Below are 20,463 nucleotides of genomic sequence, written 5' to 3'. Positions count from 1 at the left end.
AAAGGCTTTGTCTTCCTTTGAGAGAAACTATGCATTTAAATAATATATGTTTTTTGTCTGTGTAACTCGATTTTACCGTAATGCAATATCAGAGTATGAGGTTAGAAAAATGTAATGAGATGATCATTTAAATATTTTTACTTAAAGGTGCAATATGCAGAAATTGCTCCGTCATTTCCTGGTTTCAAAAATTTGAATAGTTCGCCCCATTTCAATTTATGTGACAAAACAAGCAATTTATAGTGTAGAGAATCATTGTACCATCTAAACGGCTGTGAAATATATTTTCAATAACCCCACATTTTGTATTTTCAGCTGTTTGAAGCTGGTGTACAAAACCGAAAGTAAAAGACGCATAGAAATGGAATGGGAAGCTTAGAAATAGCACATATAGAACAGAGCTAACTCTTCTTAGACTTGCTTTCAATGAGAAACACAGATCTGTAACTGACTTTTCTATGTGAATTTGGTCAGGTCGCCCCCAAAAATGAGATACTGCAGCTTTAATATAATAATAATATTTGACTGGAGTATCACCACACACTGTCTATGGATCTTGATGTGTGTGTTCGTGGAGGCATCAGTGTGTGCTGTTTTTGGTTGCTCCTTTGTTTCCCCACAACATAAGTGTCAGGTATCTTTCCCGCTTCTCACCCAAGATCCTTCCCTTGAAATGTGGAGTGCAAAGTGAAGAAAAAACGCTTCTTTGCAATTCGCATGAGACATTAATAGACTCTAGGGAGGCCCGCTGTAAACCCACTGAATTTCAAACGCTCCATTTACCGTAAGTCTGTAGCCATTTCCTGTAAGCGTTGATGAAGGCTTTGATGGCCTCGGCCTGCAGCCCCTGTCAGTGAGACAGACACACCCATATCCCCCTTAGCCCCTCCCCCTCCCTCACCAACCACTCCCACCCAGCAGTCTGTCAACCTTCTGCTCATTTACATGTATGGATATTATGAACTAATGGTTGAATTCAATCAAACCCGTAATAGTAGAATTTACAATACACAGTAGCACTTTTTACCATGGTCAAACAAGATTAGTTTTGGGTTCTAAAAAAAAACCATGACTATCAATCAAATCAATCATTAAAAAAAATCTGATTACAGACTATGAGAAGTTTGTAAGCAAAGACACTGCAACAACCCTGTGACTAGTCTGATTCAATTCCAGCTTTAGCCTCATCATTGTACACAGAGAAGGACCCACACTGAAATATGGACTATGACCCAGCATTTAAGCACAGTGTGACATAGTATTGCATCCCTCCAGCACTACTCTTCCTTCACTAGGGTAAGAAAGAGACTTCCTTCACGCCTCAGTGCTCTGAGTCTGACCTCTCCCACTCACTAATAATCCACAGTACATTAAAAAACGATTTTGTCTTGCCCGAAAATAAATGAGCTGTTCAGCTCCTCCTCTTCACCTCTTTTCTCTCTCTCCGTCTCAATCCCTCTCTCTGTGTGGTTCAGAGTATATCTTCTATAGGTCTCAAGTCCCCCTTTCACACGTCCTCTTGCTACTCTCAGCCCTTACCCTTGCCCCCTGGACACACACAATGAGAGAGGGACACACACACACACACCACACACACACACACACACACACACACACACGCACACGCACACGCGCACACACACACACACACACAGGGTCCTCTCAGGGATTTAGAGAATTGCCACATAAAGAAAGAAAGTGCAGTTGCTTGCATAAACGAGGAGTTGAATGGGTTGTAAACGATGTGATGTAAATGTGTGTTAACGTTTGATTACTCTCTCTCCCACCTCTCTCTTTATCACTTCTCTCTCTCTCTCTCCTCTCTCTGCTGTAGATCTGTCTGAGTCTGGTACGTCTTCTCCACTACCTGGCCCACTCTCCTCTAGGCTCTGTGACCCTGCTGGACTTCAGACCACGCCAGTTTGTCTTGGTGGCGGGAGAGCTCAAAGTCACCGACCTGGACGACGCCAGCACCGAGGAGGCCCCTTGCTCACCCTCCTCCACCTCAGACTGCGTCATGGAGTTTCCCGCCCGCAACTTCACCCTCCCCTGCAGCAGAGGCCGCTGCCTGGGCATCAACGAGAAGCGCAATCTCTACAACGCCTATAGGTGAGGAGCAAGCTTTTGCCATTTGACAGAAGAATCAAGACCCCCGCCATTTTAGAGGATCATCCAATTAGTTCGGGGAAGACTGGTGGGGAAGGAGTAATCCGAGGATTGGTTGGGTTCATTGCATTTCAGCCATGACAATGATTGCCTCCTCCGATTTTAGCGGCCACCAGCCTCCTCTGAATTAGTTACGTCATCCTTTGAGAGTCAGGGGCGCATAAAAGTAAAATAATTATCTAGTCGGGTAAACACTCTAAACAGCCTACCCGACTGCTCTGAGGCGTCTGCAGGTCTTTAAGCACACCGGGGCCTCGTTTTGTTTCACATTCCATTTATAAAACTTGGGGGGGGGGGGGGGAGAATGCAATTTCAGAATGTGGGGGTGGATTTGTTGGAGTCTAAGGAATCTTGGCTGTGGTGTTTGAAACTGCATTGATTTTGATTTCCAGGTTCTTTTTCACCTACCTGCTGCCTCACAGTGCCCCGCCCACTCTAAGACCCCTACTGGACAAGATAGTTAACTCCACAGGTGAGTGCCCACTGGGCACAGACATCAGTTCAACTTACCTTTTTTGTATGTACACTTCATTGAGTTGTCAACTAACGTGAACTTTGAACCATGTCATTGGAGGGGGTGAAGCAAATACCCCAAATCTTGAAATTCCTGTACATTCAACGTTGATTCAACGTGATCACACTTTTTGTTGTTGTTGAAATGATGTGGAAACAACCTTGAATCAACCAGTTTGTGCCTAGTGGGTGTTTGTTCTCTCTCTCTTTCCCATTTCTCACTAGTTCCTGTTTGGTTTCGGGATGAAGCCACTTTAGCTACCAGTATACATAGTCTGCCTCAGTGCTCTCTACGTTATCTGCTTAAGCTGGATCCCGTTCTATCCACCCTGCCCTCTCTTTTTCTCTCTCTCCCTTTCTCTTTGCTTCCCCGTCTCTCTACCCTTCTCTTTGCTTCCCCGTCTCTCTACCCTTCTCTTTGCTTCCCCGTCTCTCTACCCTTCTCTTTGCTTCCCCGTCTCTCTACCCTTCTCTTTGCTTCCCCGTCCCTCTACCCTTTCTCTTTGCTTCCCAGTCTCTCTACCCTTCTCTTTGCTTCCCCGTCTCTCTACCCTTCTCTTTGCTTCCCCGTCTCTCTACCCTTCTCTTTGCTTCCCCGTCTCTCTACCCTTCTCTTTGCTTCCCCGTCCCTCTACCCTTTCTCTTTGCTTCCCCGTCTCTCTACCCTTCTCTTTGCTTCCCCGTCTCTCTACCCTTCTCTTTGCTTCCCCGTCTCTCTACCCTTTCTCTTTGCTTCCCCGTCTCTCTACCCTTTCTCTTTGCTTCCCCGTCTCTCTCTACCCTTCTCTTTGCTTCCCCGTCTCTCTACCCTTCTCTTTGCTTCCCCGTCTCTCTACCCTTTCTCTTTGCTTCCCCGTCTCTCTACCCTTTCTCTTTGCTTCCCCGTCTCTCTACCCTTCTCTTTGCTTCCCCGTCTCTCTCCCTTTCTCTTTGCTTCCCCGTCTCTCTACCCTTTCTCTTTGCTTCCCCGTCTCTCTCCCCTTTCTCTTTGCTTCCCCGTCTCTCTACCCTTTCTATTTGCTTCCCCGTCTCTCTACCCTTCTCTTTGCTTCCCCTTCTCTCTACCCTTTCTCTTTGCTTCCCCGTCCCTCTACCCTTCTTTTTGCTTCCCCGTCTCTCTACCCTTCTCTTTGCTTCCCCGTCTCTCTACCCTTCTCTTTGCTTCCCCGTCTCTCTACCCTTCTCTTTGCTTCCCCATCTCTCTACCATTCTCTTTGCTTCCCCGTCTCTCTACCCTTCTCTTTGCTTCCCCGTCTCTCTACCCTTCTCTTTGCTTCCCCGTCTCTCTACCCTTTCTCTTTGCTTCCCCGTCTCTCTACCCTTCTCTTTGCTTCCCCGTCTCTCTACCCTTCTCTTTGCTTCCCCGTCTCTCTACCCTTTCTCTTTGCTTCCCCGTCTCTCTACCCTTTCTCTTTGCTTCCCCGTCTCTCTCCCTTTCTCTTTGCTTCCCCGTCTCTCTACCCTTCTCTTTGCTTCCCCGTCTCTCTACCCTTCTCTTTGCTTCCCTGTCTCTCTACCCTTCTCTTTGCTTCCCCATCTCTCTACCCTTCTCTTTGCTTCCCTGTCTCTCTACCCTTCTCTTTGCTTCCCGTCTCTCTACCCTTCCCTCTTCCATTCTCCCCCTCCCTCCCCCTCCTCCCTATCTGGCTTATCCTCAGGTTAATGGTATGTCAGCCTGTGGTTTGAAATCTGTTTTTCTGGGACACAACAGGCCGTGAAGGCCAGGCCGCGTGGGCGGGCGGTGTGTGTCTCTGTCTGCGTGCATGTGTGTGTGCATGCATCTGTGTGTTTGTGAGTGTGTGCGCCAACTGGAGGATGAGTCAGGTGATCCTATCTCTCCCAGTCAGCCTATCGGACAGACAGCTTCACAACCTCCGAGCAGCTTTTCCTTTAAGGCGGGGGTTCTCAAACGTTTTGGTGCCAGGGACCCCTTTTGTGATAGAAAATTCATCAGGGACCTCCTCATAATCAGAACAAAACTGGAGTGAGATATTTTTTGTGTGCACAAAATGATTTTTACTAAGACTTTACCATGACTTTGGCAGTCCATGGCCTGATGAACCAAGTCTCGAGCCCCGGGAAGGAACATTTAAAAGGCACGCCTCTTGGCATCGGAGAGATCATATTTCAGTTTTGAAGCTAATTTCCTGCAATTCTACACATTTTGCCATGAGGCAGTTGTGAAAACTTTGCAGTTTTATTTAAACCTTAAATCACAGTCCATTATGAAAAACATTTGTATTTTTATTTTTAGGATTTCAAGTTTTGAGTGCGTAATAGGTGTGGACACCAATATCCCTGTGAGCTTCCCAGGCCCATGTTACCCAGGGTTAAGAACATTCTAGATTAATATTACATTGTATTGTCTTGTATTACACCCTTTAAACTTATTCCATGGATCCCTTGGCCAAAATGTATTTAATCTGTTGTTGTTAGTAGTATTCATTTTTTAAAAAATAATTCAGATCTGGCTGCGTACCCCCTGCAGTCCCTCCGCAGACCCACTTTGAGAACCCCTGCTATAAGAATAGCCAACACAGACACAGCCCCATGTCCCTTGATGTTCAAAGACTGAGCGGCGCCTGTTTTGTTTGTGCCATTGTACACGCGTTTCAACCAGATTTTGGTTCAATTGTATGCTTTAATGTCTGTCTTAACCTTGTTATGTGGAATTTTGTTTGAAGGTGTAGAGTTTAAACTGTGTTGCACTATCTGAATGTTTCTTCCTGTGTTGGTTTCAGGAGAGCTGATATGGGGGATAGATGAGACACTACTTCAGTTGGAGGAAGTGTTGCACCTGTACAGAAATGGATTTTACCTACAGAACAGCACACAGACGCACAGAGCAGGTACATATGCATGCAAACACAAATACATACATACAGTGCACACACATGTGCACGCATGCACATACATACCCACCCCCACCCGCATACACACACATGCACGCACACGCACAGCCAAACACGCATACACACTGTCATACCACAGCAAATCCAGTACATCATTCCTCTGTTCCCATGCATTCCTGTGTAAGATAACAGTCTAATGTAATTAAAACCAGCAGTGCATCCTACACACACACTGTGCTAGATATCAGCTCATATGGTAATATAGTTACATAACTGGCGGGACTCCCCTGGACTCTCTGTGTCCTGGACTACCCCTTTCAATTGGCTATATGTCTGGGCTACTGGCATTTATCCCCTCGACGAACACACTAATGCCTAAGTCTGGGGTTGGAACTGCCACATAACAGACTGGAGGGCCCGTGAAGATGGCCATATATGGACTGCCCTTAGAGGGGCTGGTGTGTGTGTGTGTGTGTGTGTGTGTGTGTGTGTGTGTTTGCGTGTGCGTGTGCGTGTGTGTGTGCGTGTGCGTGTGTGTGTGTGTGTGTGTGTGTGTGTGTGTGTGTGTGTGTGTGTGTGTGTGTGTGTAGGTGAGTACGCCTAGAGGCCCAGTGGGGTGAAGTAAGGAGAGAAAGAGGAGTCTGATCAGATATGATGCGGACAAATGGAATGAGATTAAAAAGATTCCACTTCATATAACGGGAGGGAACTCAGTGGGGGATGGGAGAGACGGACAGCTCTGGTAATCCCAGGGTGCATTTGGGGGGGGGGGGGAGGTTAGACTGAGTGAGCTCTCCCTCTCTCCCGCTCAGTTCTCATCTACTGTATGTTCGAAATCTTTCCTTCTCTATCCTTTCACCTTTCTCCATTCCTCTATCTGAAGGAGTCAGTTTTCATTTTCTAATGTTGACTTGGTGTCCCTTGCTCTTCTTCATTTACTTTCACATGCTCTTTCTCTCTCCATTCCTTCGTGTCGAATCGCCTCCCTCCATTGGCAGTGTAAAGCAGATTCAGACAGTTGTTGACTGACGAGTGTTCGCAGCCCAAGGGCCCAACACAACTGGGTCTGCTTAGCTATTCACAAAGACACTGCTTCTCCAGTAGGCCTCTCACTCCCCAGTCCGCACCTTGAGCTCCTCTCTCACTGACACAGAACACTATTACTATAACTATTACACAGGAACACAGGCAGGGTCTTTCTCAGTGGCTACCCAGCTATCACATTTGGTTCCTTGGAAGTTGGGGGAACGTATGCTTTTGGTTTCACATTGGTTGTGGGAACAAAGCCATTCATTTACTGAATGGTAAAATTGAAATGAGAACAGAAGTGACAATTTAGCCTTTTCTGGGTTTTATTAACACTATGAAAACGTAATTATAGGTTATTTGGATGTTTTTTAATAACTTCCTTAAACTGAATGTTTCAATAAGATTTTTAAAAAACACTGCTAGCTTATTCTAGGACACATAGAAATTCATTTCCTTAAGCATCATGCAACACACATTTTTATATGGCATCAGTGAGATTCAAACCTATAATCTTCTCTTCTCTATCCATGTAATTAGTCCACTGCACCACCAGGATGGAGCTAGCATGCCATGATGTTATGCTGTTCATTTTAGTCTATTCAAACAGACTCCATTTCAAATTAAACAAGCGCTCATTAAGATCAGGTGTGGACAACACATTTGAACACCCTTAACAAGATGGAGAAAGTATGTTTATGTTTTTAAATAACATGCATAGAACGTTTTCTGAAAGTTACTGATGTTTCCTTATGGTTTTTATGGACATTTGTATATTTTCTCAGAACATGACTTTAAATAGAACTATGAGGAAACCTGTAGGAAACGTTATGCTGAAGTACTGACATTCCCACAGAAGAACGTTGCTTCTTAACGTTCTTGGAACAATTTGAGAGCATGACTTTGAATAGAACCATGAGGGAACCCGTAGGAAACGTTATGCTGAAGAACTGAAATTCCCACAGAAGAACGTTGTTTCATAACAGTCTCTGAACTATTTGAGAACATTCCCAATGCCAAACCAGTTGGAGAACATTCCTAGAACTTTTAGGAAACGTTCTGTTAAAGTAATGAAATACAGAGAACCTGAGAATGTTCCAAAGCCAAGCAACTATCCTGCACCATTCCCAGAAAGTTGTGGGAAGGTTGTAAGTAGGGCTGTTGCGGTGACCGTATCACTGCTACACCTGAAGGCAATTAAATTCTACGTGACCGTTTAGTCACGGTAATTAGGCTTCTCCAAGCTCTGATGCTGCTGCTGGTCATTAGTAGCCTACCAAACTTGCCAACTGCCTGGCACTCAGCACTCTCTAATCACTTTGACATCAATGCAATTGTAATTGGAAATCTAATCAAACAGTTCATGAGAGTTCATGAGCTCATGTTGCGCAACATTTCTATAGGTTATGCAATTGTGCAAGAAAACAGTTGATGGCCTCTATTAAAAATAGGAGGATTCCATCAGCTTTCTATAGGCTAGGCCTACTATATTTATTTCTCAACTTTCCTAATATTAAGCACATTGCTTCTATTTACAACAGGAGTATAGCCTACCTGGCTGGCATGAAAATAAGCCACTGGGAAAAGCGTCCTCCATTTGCTATTTAAGTGCAGAGATTACATGTATTTTTTCCCCTGCCTCTGTTTCGAAACAGGTGCATGATAATGGTCCATTCTAAATCTATTATTTAGTATATGTAAAGACAAGATTAATTCAAGAATAGTCTGATGGATGACAATATTAGCCTATCACTGAATGATGACCAGCGCAAGGCAAGAAACAATGCCTTTTTTTGTGTGACTTTATCGAATCATAGCCGGACACCTTATGAAGCCTAGACCATAGGCCTATACAGTATGTTTTGATAAGGTATCACAACTAAAGTGGACAAATAACTTCTTAAAATGAAGCACATTAATCTGCTTTACAGGGGGTGTAGAGCCTAACTGGCATACATACGCAGTTTGGGGAAGATAATTTTCACCTTAAAAATGCACATTTATAATAAAAACATTACACACATTTGTAGTCACTTTTGATAATGGTGTTTTCACGCTAATAGCCTACTCCCTTGTGTTTGTGCTTATAATGTGAATAAATAGCCTAATTTTTTATCAACATTTTAAGCTAAACGTTCTGATCTGTTGCGTCGGCCTCATTGCTTGAAAAAGTTTTTTTGATGATAGTGGTTGTGTTAATTTGGGATCTATCGCATCCCACAACTGTCCCAGACTATGTTTGGAATATGTATTTCTCCCACAGAATAGAGTAGGTCAACCTATGTACTGGGGGATAGTAGATTGACATAGGCTAGTGTTTTTACTGTTCTTTAGGCCTACTCATCTTGTTGGCTGACGAAAAGTAAATGTGGACAGTTTTTCCAACGTCTTCAATATGCACCTCGGAATTGGTTAAGGATGCGTGCAGTTGCGTTCCCGATGTGTCTGTCTTCACTTGTAGCCTGTGAGAAAGACCCGTAGCCATGTGAGTGAGAGGTGCTTCGGGGAATGCACTCAGGGAGAAGGGCTGCAAAAGGCATTACGGCCACACAAAGGGGATGCCGTCAAGAAATTCTCAAAATGTGAATGAAAGACTGATGAAGTGTGTACAGCCTGCGCAAAAAACTAAGCAGAGCTCTTGCCTTTCAAGCGACTTTACTCAAATCGTCATTAGAATCTCATCATGCAGCCTTACAATGTATTAAAAAACAAAACATATAGCACAACGTTTGTAAAACGACTAAAGTTACATTAATAACTAAATTAAGTATATTGGAATACCTATTTATTTTTTAACTGCTCAACACAGTAGCGACATGTGCGAATTCCCTCAAATCGTTTGGAGAAAATATCCTTTCCATTTTATTCAGCTTTGTTAAATTTGATTCTTCATACTATAAAATGATATTAAATAATGCCATGGAATTCTAAACAAATCTTGTCTGCTAAATGAGCCAGTGTAGCATACAGCCATATGGCATAACCAGATCAGGACCTAACATAAGGACAACTCACAGTATCTTATTCTGTTCTTCTGAAATATACTATATTTTCTTCATATAATGTTTCTTTAGATCTGTCTAAAATAAATACTGGATTTATTGTGAAGGTGTAGACTATATTACATGGATTTATTAGACTTTCTAAAATGTAGATGTTCCAAAGGTCTGCATCAGTGGCTTGAGGTGGAAGCCAGGAGATGCTAAATGTGTATATGCTAATTAACGGTCAATTACCATGAGACTGACAGTTATTCGCTTGACAATCACCAGCTGATGAAATTTTGTGACCGCCACAGCCCTAGTTGTATGCAAACTAACCATAGGACAACCACACTCTCACCAAGCTCTAAGAAACATATGGTTCTCAGAACGTTATGTGTTTGCTGGGGAAGTGTTCGCCCATGCAGGGCTTCCCTGTGGAATGTGGCCTTGCATCATGTGATTTTTCTGCAATTACACACATGGACATGCCTACTTCCTTGCGCCCTCCTTCCCTTCATTCCTCCATCTCTCCCCTTCCCTCTCCCTGTCATGCCATTCCTGGAGCTATTAAGTCCTACATTTGCAGAAAGTGAGAGCTACGTTAAGCATTTAAATATGGCCATAAAGTGTCCAATTGTTGCAGTTATTGATTGTCTGCTGCCACACATGCAGGGGGGGCAGCTTGTGTGTGTGTGTGTGTGTGTGTGTGTGTGTGTGTGTGTGTGTGTGTGTGTGTGTGTGTGTGTGTGTGTGTGTGTGTGTGTGTGCGTGCGTGCGTGCGTGTGTGTGTGTGCATATGTGTACCTCCACATAATAAATCGCGGACAGGTGTGCCTGGAGAGACATACTCTCCTTTCCCCCCTCCCTCCATTTAAAGGCCATCTTTCTTCCTCCTCTTCAAACAGGCATATAAACCCTCCCTGTAAATCACCAGGACTACTCCTGGTCCAGCCAGGCATGTAAACCCTCCCTGTAAATCACCAGGACTACTCCTGGTCCAGCCAGGCATGTAAACCCTCCCTGTAAATCACCAGGACTACTCCTGGTCCAGCCAGGCATGTAAACCCTCCCTGTAAATCACCAGGACTACTCCTGGTCCAGCCAGGCATGTAAACCCTCCCTGTAAATCACCAGGACTACTCCTGGTCCAGCCAGGCATGTAAACCCTCCCTGTAAATCACCAGGACTACTCCTGGTCCAGCCAGGCATGTAAACCCTCCCTGTAAATCACCAGGACTACTCCTGGTCCAGCCAGGCATGTAAACCCTCCCTGTAAATCACCAGGACTACTCCTGGTCCAGCCAGGCATGTAAACCCTCCCTGTAAATCACCAGGACTACTCCTGGTCCAGCCAGGCATGTAAACCCTCCCTGTAAATCACCAGGACTACTCCTGGTCCAGCCAGGCATGTAAACCCTCCCTGTAAATCACCAGGACTACTCCTGGTCCAGCCAGGCATGACACTTAAAAAAAAAGAGAAGTACAGAAACATAGTAGGTAGCAGAGAGAGAAAGTGAAAGAAAGAGAAAGCTGGACTCAATGATTCATGCTTCATAGGCTGGGGGGCTTTTAAAGGAGCGGGGGGACTTGCTTTGAGCTGCCCTTCTCATTAGGCCCATTGTCACAGTCCTGTGAAGCTTAGTTAAAGCCACAGAAGAGAGGAAAAGTGGGTCCTGATTGTGTAGAGGAAGTACAGATGCTCAAACTGCTTCATGTACAGCATGAATGCTGTCTCAGTTAAAATCACAACTTATAGGTTATTGAAATAATGATTTATTTGCTGATTCATGGAGCCATACTAACCAGTACATACATACATTCATTATCATACACATACCGTGCCTTCGGAGAAGTATTCAAACCCCTTGACTTTTTTAAACATTTTGTTACGTTACAGCTTTATTCTAAAATGGATTCAATTGTTGTTTTTTCCCCTCATCAACCTACACACAATACCCCATAATGACAAAGCACACAGTTTAAATAAATTTCCCTCATTTATTAAACATAAAAAAACTCACATTTCACATTTCCATAAGTATTCAGACCCTTTACTCAGTACTTTGTTCAAGCACCTTCGGCAGCGATTACAGCCTCGAGTCTTGGGTATGACGCTACAAGCTTGGCACACCTGTATTTGGGTAGTTTCTCTCATTCGTCTTTGCAGATCCTCTCAAGCTCTGTTAGGTTGGATGAGGAGTATTGATGCACAGATATTTTCAGGTCTCTACAGAAATGTTCGATCAGGTTCAAGTTCGGGTCACACAAGGACATTCAGAGACTTGTCTCCTGCGTTGTCTTGGCTGTGTGTTTAGGGTCATTGTCCTGTAGGAAGGTGAACCTTCGCCCCAGTCTGTCCTGAGTGCTCTGGAGCAGGTTTTCATCAAGGATCTCTCTATATTTTGCTCTGTTCATCTTTCCCTCGATCCTGACTAGTCTCTCAGTCCCTGCCACTGAAAAACATCCCCACAGCATGATGCTGCCCCCACCATGCATCGCCGTAGGGATGGTGCCAGGTTTCCTCCAGACGTGACGCTTGGCATTCAGGCAAAAGAGATCCATCTTTGTTTCATCAGACCAGAGAATCTTGTTTCTCATGGTCTGAGAGTCTGAGAGACTTTTGGCACACTCCAAGCGGGCTGTCATGTGCCTTTTACTGGCCACTCTACCATAAAGGCAGAGTGCTGCAGAGATGGCTGTCCTTCTGGAAGGTTCTCTAGAGTTCTTTCAGAGTGACCATCGGGTTCTTGGTCACCTCCCCGAGGTCAGCTCTAGGAAGAGTCTTGGTGGTTCCAAACTTGTTCCATTTATGAATGATGGCCACTGTGTTCTTGGGGACCTTCAATGCTGCAGGAATGTTTTGTTACCCTTCCCCAGATCTGTGCCTCGACACAATCCTGTCCCGGAGCTCTACGGACAATTACTTCGACCTCATAGGTTGGTTTTTGCTCTGACATGCACTGTCATCTGTGGGACCTTATATAGACAGGTGTGTGCCTTTCCAAATCGTGTTAAATCAATTGAATTTACCACAGGTGGACTCCAATCAAGTTGTAGAAACATCTCAAGGATGATCAATGGAAACAGGATGCATCTGAGCTCAAGTTCGAGTCTCAAAGCAAGTGTCTGAATACTTATGTAAATGAGGTATTTCTGTTATTTATTTTAATACATTTGCAAAAATGTCTAAAAACCTGTTTTCACATTGTCATTTTGGGGTATTGTGTGTAGATTGATGAACATTTTTGAATATTTAATCAATTTTAGAATAAGGCTGTAACGTAACAAAATGTGGAAAAAGTCAGGGGGTCTGAATACTTCCCCAAGGCACTGTACATACATGCACAAGCATGCAAGCACACACATACAAGCACACACAGACGCACACACACACACACACACACACATGCACTCACACACATATGCACGTGCACACACATATGCACGTGCACACACACACACACACACACACACACACACACACACACACACACACACACACACACACACACACACACACACACACACACACACACACACACACACACACACACGGCTATCCTGCTGACTGGACTGTGTAGAGTGTGGTTTCTAGCCATTAGAACCACAGTGTAATCATAGCCATTTGGGATGAGACAGAGGAAAACCTCACTATTAGCATCCTAAGGCCAGCATAACAATGGCCTGTAATCATAGTCAGTGATGTTTCTAACTACTAGAAAAAGTAGCATAGAACAATTGTGTTTTATTTTACTTAACTTCGTGAGAATGACAATTGCCACACATCAATCAAGCTACATATGTAGGATCTTAATTTGATCACCCTGTTGCAGGAGAACTTTCAGGGAATGTAAAACTCGTTGTGTATTTGACATTTAAAAAGGCTTCTGAAGTTTGTAATTTCCATTTAGAAATTTCAGACTTGATTTTCCCTCACAAAAAATGTATCAGCCCCTACAAAAATGTCCATTAATATAATCCACATAATAATTCACATTTACTGTTGCTGCAGGATTATTTTCCTGCTGTAGAAAACACTCAAATCCAGAGCATGACCATGTGCATATTCCAAAGTATCATATACATTGTTGAAGTCTGATCATTCAAACTACTTACTGATACTTGTATACTTGTATACGGTTAGTTGCATCTAAGTTGCAAAGACTGTTCCACAGGTAGCCATGCACTCAATAGGATCTTTTCCATCTCAGATCCAGCTAACCATGTCTGGTCGGGCTTAATCAGTAATGTACTCTGGTTGTACAGTATGTCTATGTAGTTATTGTTCCACGTGAGAACACTCTGAGATATAAGACTTGCTCTACTGAGCATAAAACCCAGGACACTAAAACAGGCTATTCTAATAGAGAAAAAGACTTTGAATTTGTACAACATACAGCTATTAACAGTTGGCTAGCAGCAGTAGTTTGATATGGGTCTGGGCAAAGGAAAACTATTTCATTCTATTGACTTTACTGTTCATTTGTTTCCTATTTTAGATTGCAGTTTTTGCTTTTATTTAATGTTCGTCGACAAACGTACAGTTGAAGTCGGAAGTTTACATCCACTTAGGTTGGAGTCATTAAAACTCATTTTTCAACCACTCCACAAATTTCTTGTTAGCAAACTATAGTTTTGGCAAGTCGGTTAGGACATCTACTTCGTGCATGACACAAGTCATTTTTCCAACAATTGTTTACAGACAGATTCTTTCACTTATAATTCACTGTATCACAATTCCAGTGGGTCAGAAGTTTACATACTGTGCCTTTAAAATTCCAGAAAATTATGTCATGGCTTTAGAAGCTTCTGATAGGCTAATTGACATCATTTTAGTCAATTGAAGGTGTACGTGTGGATGTATTTCAAGGCCTATCTTCAAACGCTGTGCCTCTTTGCTTGACATCATGGGAAAATCAAAAGAAATTAGACAAGACGTCGAAAAATAATTGTAGACCTCCAAAAGTCTGGTTCATCCTTGGGAGCAATTTCCAAATGCCTGAAGGTACCACGTTCATCTGTACAAACAATAGTACGCAAGTTTAAACATCATGGTACCACGCAGCCGTCATACCGCTCAGGAAGGAGACGTGTTCTCCTAGAGATGAACATACTTTGGTGCGAAAAGTACAAATCAATCCCAGGACAACAGGAAAGGACCTTGTGAAGATTCTGGAGGAAACAGGTACAAAAGTATCTATATCCACAGTAAAACAAGTCCTATATCGACATAACCTGAAAGGCCGCTCAGCAAGGAAGAAGCCACTGCTCCAAAACCGCCATAGAAAAGACAGACTATGGTTTGCAACTGCACATAGGGACAAAGATCTTACTTTTTGGAGAAATATCCTCTGGTCTGATGAAACAAAAATAGAACTGTTTAGCCATAATGACCATCGTTATGTTTAGAGGAAAAAGGGAGAGGCTTGCAAGCCGAAGAACACCATCCCAACCGTGAAGCACAGGGGTGGCAGCATCATGTTGTGGGGGTGCTTTGCTGCAGGAGGGACTGATGCACTTCACAAAATAGATGGCATCATGATGGAGGACAATTATGTGGATATATTGAAGCAACATCTCAAGACATCAGTCAGCTTGGTCGCAAATGGGTCTTCCAAATGGACAATGACCCCCCACCATACTTCCAAAGTTGTGGCAAAATGGCTTAAGGACAACAAAGTCAAGGTATTGGAGTGGCCATCAGAAAGCCCTGACCTCAATCCTATAGTACATTTGTGGGCAGAACTGAAAAGGCATGTGCGAGCAAGGAGGCCTACAAACCTGACTCAGTTACACCAGCTCAGTCAGGAGGTGTGGGCCAAAATTCACCCAACTTATTGTGAGAAGCTTGTGGAAGGCTATCCAAAATGTTGGACCCAAGTTAAACAATTTAAAAGCAATGCTACCAAATACTAATTGAGTGTATGTGAACTTCTGACCCACTGGGAATTTGGCGAAAGAAATAAAAGCTGAAATAAATAATTCTCTCTACAATTATTCTGACATTTCACATTCTTAAAATAAAGTGGTGATCCTAACTGACCTAAGGGCAGTGAACTTTTACTCGGATTAAATGTCAGGAATTGTGAAAAATTGAGTTTAAATGTATTTGGCTACGGTGTATGTGAACTTCTGACTTCATCTGTATATTGTTAGTGGATCCTCAGGGGAACTCTGAATCTGGTTAAAACAATCTTGATCTTTTTTAATTCACTCTATTATACAATTTGATGAAAGTTATGTTACTATATTGCCATGGTAAATGTACATTTAAATTGCAACTTAGGTCTACACATGTATTACATCGAAATGTAATCTCATTTGATTTGTATGTTTTAAATCAATCGCCCTTTTCTATTTTAGGGATCCTGAGTAACGCAGCGGTCTAAGGCACTGCATAGCAGTGATAGAGGCATCTCTACAGACCCGGGTTCGATCCCGGGCTGTATCACAACCGGCCGTGATCAGGAGTCCCATAGGTCGGTGCACAATTGGCCCAGTGTCGTCTGGGTTAGGCCGGGGTAGGCGTTCATTGTAAAAAAGAATTTGTTCTGAACTTACTTGCCTAATTAAATAAAGGTAAAAAAAAATATATACAGTATATATAATACTATTTTAAAGTGTCCCTTTAAGATTTAGGATTAGAATGATAAAAACAGAGAAGACAAATAGAGAGAAAAGAAAGAATTTGAGAGGTATTCTAGTGTGGTCCTCATTCCTGGGCCCTTCAGACCACTCTCCCTTTATCTCTCTCTCTCCCCCCTTTCTCTCTTCTGCTCTCTCTGTCACTCCTGAGTTCAGTTTGCCCAGGGTCGCGGTTGCCGTGGCAACCATTGTAGAAAAGTGGCCTTTACAATGTGTGTCAGACAGTTAGTGGGGCAAAGGGAGAGTGAGATAGGAGAAGGGGAGTGTGAGTGTGTGTGTGCCGTGTCTCTGTGTGTGTGTGTGTGTGTGGGGGGGGGAGGGTGAGAGGGGGGGTGGCGTCGAGGATCACAGAAGACATGTCAGCCTCTCACTCCCCAATAGCTCCATGGCACTCCCTCTGACAGACAGACAAAACAGAGCCCCCACGCTCACACAATGACCTACCTCATTACACGCGTGCAGGACCCTCAGTGCATCTACACCCTGCCAGTGACAGACACACAGACACACACACACGCACACCCTTCCTTGCTAACTAAATTCCTTCTCCGCTGCAGACTATAAGCGTGTAGTGGATGCCTCTATTCCTGGGGAGAACTACCGCTGCTGGCCATCCTATCAGCACGATGGATGTCTGCTGTCAGTCTACAGCATCACAGAGGCTATTGGTGTATGTGAGAGCCACGCCCAGTGCCGAGCATTTGTACTGACCAATCAGACAACCTGGACAGGTAAGAGTTAAATGAATGTGTTCACGCTACAGTGTTATCATTGTATTGTACACACACACACACACACACACACACACACACACACACACACACACACACACACTTAATTGGAGCGCAGTCTGAAGGGGGCACATCAGCATGGCAATCACTAATCGTTATTGAACCAGGCCAGCACTTTCACATTCATTCTCTTCACTCTTCATCCTCTCCTCCCCTTGTCATACAGTATATCTCTCACCGCATCCCTGGCATTGTACGATTGTCATCGCATTCATGCAATTAACCAACCATACATTGTAGAAGGGAAGCACGTGCTAGGGTACATTCCGTTCATTTAACATAAAGTCTTCAACTTTACGGTCTCTCCTACTTTTCTACTTTTTATTCACGTTTACTTTTTTTTTCTTCTTCTCTGTCTACAGGTCACCAGCTTGTATTCTTCAAGACAGGCCCTGCCAGTCTAAACTCTGCCAAGGGACGGGTCACCTACGTCAGAGTGGGCAGCTGAACCAAAGGAGAGGGAGGAGACTTAACTACCAAACCTTCCTCTGATTGGCTAACCTGATCCTGGGGCATGCCCTCACAGCATAGTGAGCCACCCCATTGGATGGGTCGGGCAGAGGGAATGTAAGATGGATCCTAGACCACACCCTCCAGTGTGAACCTCCACGGGCCGTAAAGAAGGCTAACCCAAACCAGCTCCTGCTGAAGTGCAATAATAACTCAAGGAGAACATTTATCGTAACATAGATGTTGATGATCTGTCCTCCATTCAATGCTTAAACGTGACTATTGTTCGGGTTGTGCAGGCTTTTAGCTCAGGGTATGCTGAGGTTACCCTCCTAGCTAAGAGGGGTGAGAATGTATCCCTGTGGTCAGATGCCCCTCCTGTGCCCCCTAAACTACCTTCACATATCTGGTCAAAAGGATCTCCTTCTGGTACTGTAGAGTGTTTAATCATCATTCTGTGAAGGTTTCGAGGCGGCCTCAGTAGGAACCATCAGTCAACCATCGAACCATAGGAAAGGTACTCAACAAACACATTCCAGAAAAACTTCCAAATTAGTGTTGGGTTCAATCTGTATCGCTGAAGGTCAGTGCTATAAGCGTGATTTAAATGTAAAGGCAGTGTTCCCGCGTGAGCGGAGATTGCATTCCCGGTAAAGGCTGCGTATGTCGGCTCAATCGGAAATGACCTTTACATTTTAGCGATACAGACTGAATCGAGCCCTCATGCGTCTTCATGCCATGTTCAGGCTTTATTCTAAGGTTCAGGCTTTAACAAAGGTATTGGCAAAGGACGGATGTTCCAGTGTTACTGTGACGTCTTAGTCAGTGAATAAGCTCTTGTTTTTTTAAATTCTCTGACGCCTGAGTGTTGCTCAGACTTTCTCCCTCCTTCCCGACCCTGTCTCCTCTCTCTCTCTCTCTATTTCCTTTCCCTTCCTCGGTCTTCTGTTAGATCCACAGCACTTTTCGATTAAGTCAAACAGGGGTTCTCTATGCTTTCAAAAAGCAACTCAATAAGCGATCGATTTCCACGTCTTAGTGGCTGAAGAATCTGTTCTTATAGAACAGGGGATTGTAACAGCTGAGTTATCAGATCAAATATCTTTCATTTCAATCCTATGTTGATGAAAACAAAGGCATTGTTCTCGTATGGGAAAATCAAGGACTTGTTTGGAATATTGTGTCATTGTTGATTTTGCATGTTGACCAAATGTAATGTAGTGTAGTGACCTCCTTGAGAGGGTCACTTTTTTGATAATTTTGTATTTATTGAGGACAGTGTGTGTTGGCTCCTGTCCCACTCCTGGGTTGCGTTCATTAGGCACCAAACGGAACAAAAGGGACTAAAACAGGAAGGGATTACCCAAACTTATCCAAAATAAATTCAAATGTTCGTTTTCTGTTGCAAAACGCTTTGCAATGGTTTGCCCTAATGAATATGACCCTGGGTTTAGAGCAAACACAGCAGGAAGTAATCTCCATCTATTCTAATTTCCTAAGGAAATGTGACATGAACCTTTAGATAAATAATCAGACAAGTATCAAAGAGCTCTTGCTTTCAGTGAAAGCAGAACATTGTGAATTTCTTTTAACCAAAAGTGAATTCTACAAAAGCTTTAACACTGTGTAGGCTGTTCATTGATGTATATAATGATGACAATGATGAGATGGCTATTTTTATATGGAAAAATACAAAACTTGTGGCAAATGAGACATGTGTGTGTTGGTGTCTCTCTCTCTCTCTCTCTCTCTCTCTCTCTCTCTCTCTCTCTCTCTTCTCTCTCTCTCTCTCTCTCTCTCTCTCTCTCTCTCTCTCTCTCTCTCTCTCTCTCTCTCTCTCTCTCTCTCTCTCTCTCTCTCTCTCTCTCTCTCTCTCTCTCTCTCTCTCTCTCTCTCTCTCTCTCTCTCTCTCTCTCTCCTCTCTCTCTCTCTCTCTCTGTGTGTGTCTGTGATTATTTGAGTTACAGATCTTTTTATTTAATTACAGAAAAACCATATGTAGTATATACAGTGCATTTGGAAAACATTTTGTCACATTACATTCTTATCTTAAATTGATTAAATATATTTCCCCCTCATTAATCTACATACAATACCCCATAATGAAAAAGCAAAAACTGTTTTTTTTTATGTTAGCAAAGTTATAAATAAATGGAAAACTGAAATACCTTATTTACAGTATTCAGACCCCTTGCTATGAGACTCCGAAATTGAGCTCAGGTGCATCCTGTTTCCATGGATCATCCTTGAGATGTTTCTACAACTTGACTGGAGTCCACCTGTGGTTAATTCAATTGATTGGACACGATTTGGAAAGGCACATCCCTTTCTATATAAGGTCCCACAGTTGACAGTGTATGTCAGAGCAAAAACCAACCCATGAGGTCGTAGGAATTGTCCGTAGAGCTCCAAGACAGGATTGTGTCGAAGCACAGATCTGGGGAAGGGTACCAAAACATTTCTGCAACATTGAAGGTCCCCAAGAACACAGTGGCCTCCATCATTATTAAATGGAAGAAGTTTGGAACCACCAAGACTCTTCCTAGAGCTGGCTGCCCGGCCAAACTGAGCAATCGGGGAAGAAGGGCCTTGGTCAGGGAGGTGACCAAGAACCCGATGGTCACTCTGACAGAGCTCTAGAGTTCCTCTGTGGAGATGGGAGAACCTTCCAGAAGGACAGCCATCTCTGCAGCACTCCACCAATCAGGCCTTTATTGTAGAGTGGCCAGACAGAAGCCACTCCTCAGTAAAAGGCACATGACAGCCCGCTTGGGAGTTTGCTAAAAGGCACCTAAAGAATCTCAGACCATGACAAACAAGATTATCTGGTCAGATGATGCCAAGATGGAACTCTTTGGCCTGAATGCCAAGAGTCACGTCTGGAGGAAACCTGGCACCATCCCTACGGTGATGCATGGTGGTGGCAGCATCATGCTGTGGTGGTATTTTTCAGTGGCAGGGACTGAGAGACTAGTCAGGATCGAGGGAAAGATGAAAGGAGCAAAGTACAGAGAGATCATTGAGGAAAACATGCTC

At 43.7% G+C, this 20,463-nt stretch overlaps 1 protein-coding gene across 1 annotated transcript in view; it reads left to right on the top strand.

Moving 5' to 3' along the window:
• The window catches only part of pkdcca (protein kinase domain containing, cytoplasmic a), a 35,791-nt gene extending 16,651 nt beyond the window's left edge, over positions 1–19,140 (top strand). The window contains exons 3-7 of the mRNA XM_020481574.2: positions 1,835–2,109; positions 2,559–2,638; positions 5,421–5,528; positions 16,744–16,917; positions 17,340–19,140. Coding sequence (XP_020337163.1) covers positions 1,835–2,109; positions 2,559–2,638; positions 5,421–5,528; positions 16,744–16,917; positions 17,340–17,425 — 723 coding nt within the window. The 3' untranslated portion in view covers positions 17,426–19,140. The remainder of the gene's footprint in view (positions 1–1,834; positions 2,110–2,558; positions 2,639–5,420; positions 5,529–16,743; positions 16,918–17,339) is intronic.
• The last annotated feature ends 1,323 nt before the right edge of the window (positions 19,141–20,463 follow it).

Source organism: Oncorhynchus kisutch, linkage group LG4 (assembly GCF_002021735.2).
Source record: "Oncorhynchus kisutch isolate 150728-3 linkage group LG4, Okis_V2, whole genome shotgun sequence".
NCBI lineage: Eukaryota > Metazoa > Chordata > Actinopteri > Salmoniformes > Salmonidae > Oncorhynchus > Oncorhynchus kisutch.
This window is presented reverse-complemented; position numbering and strand designations above follow the sequence as displayed.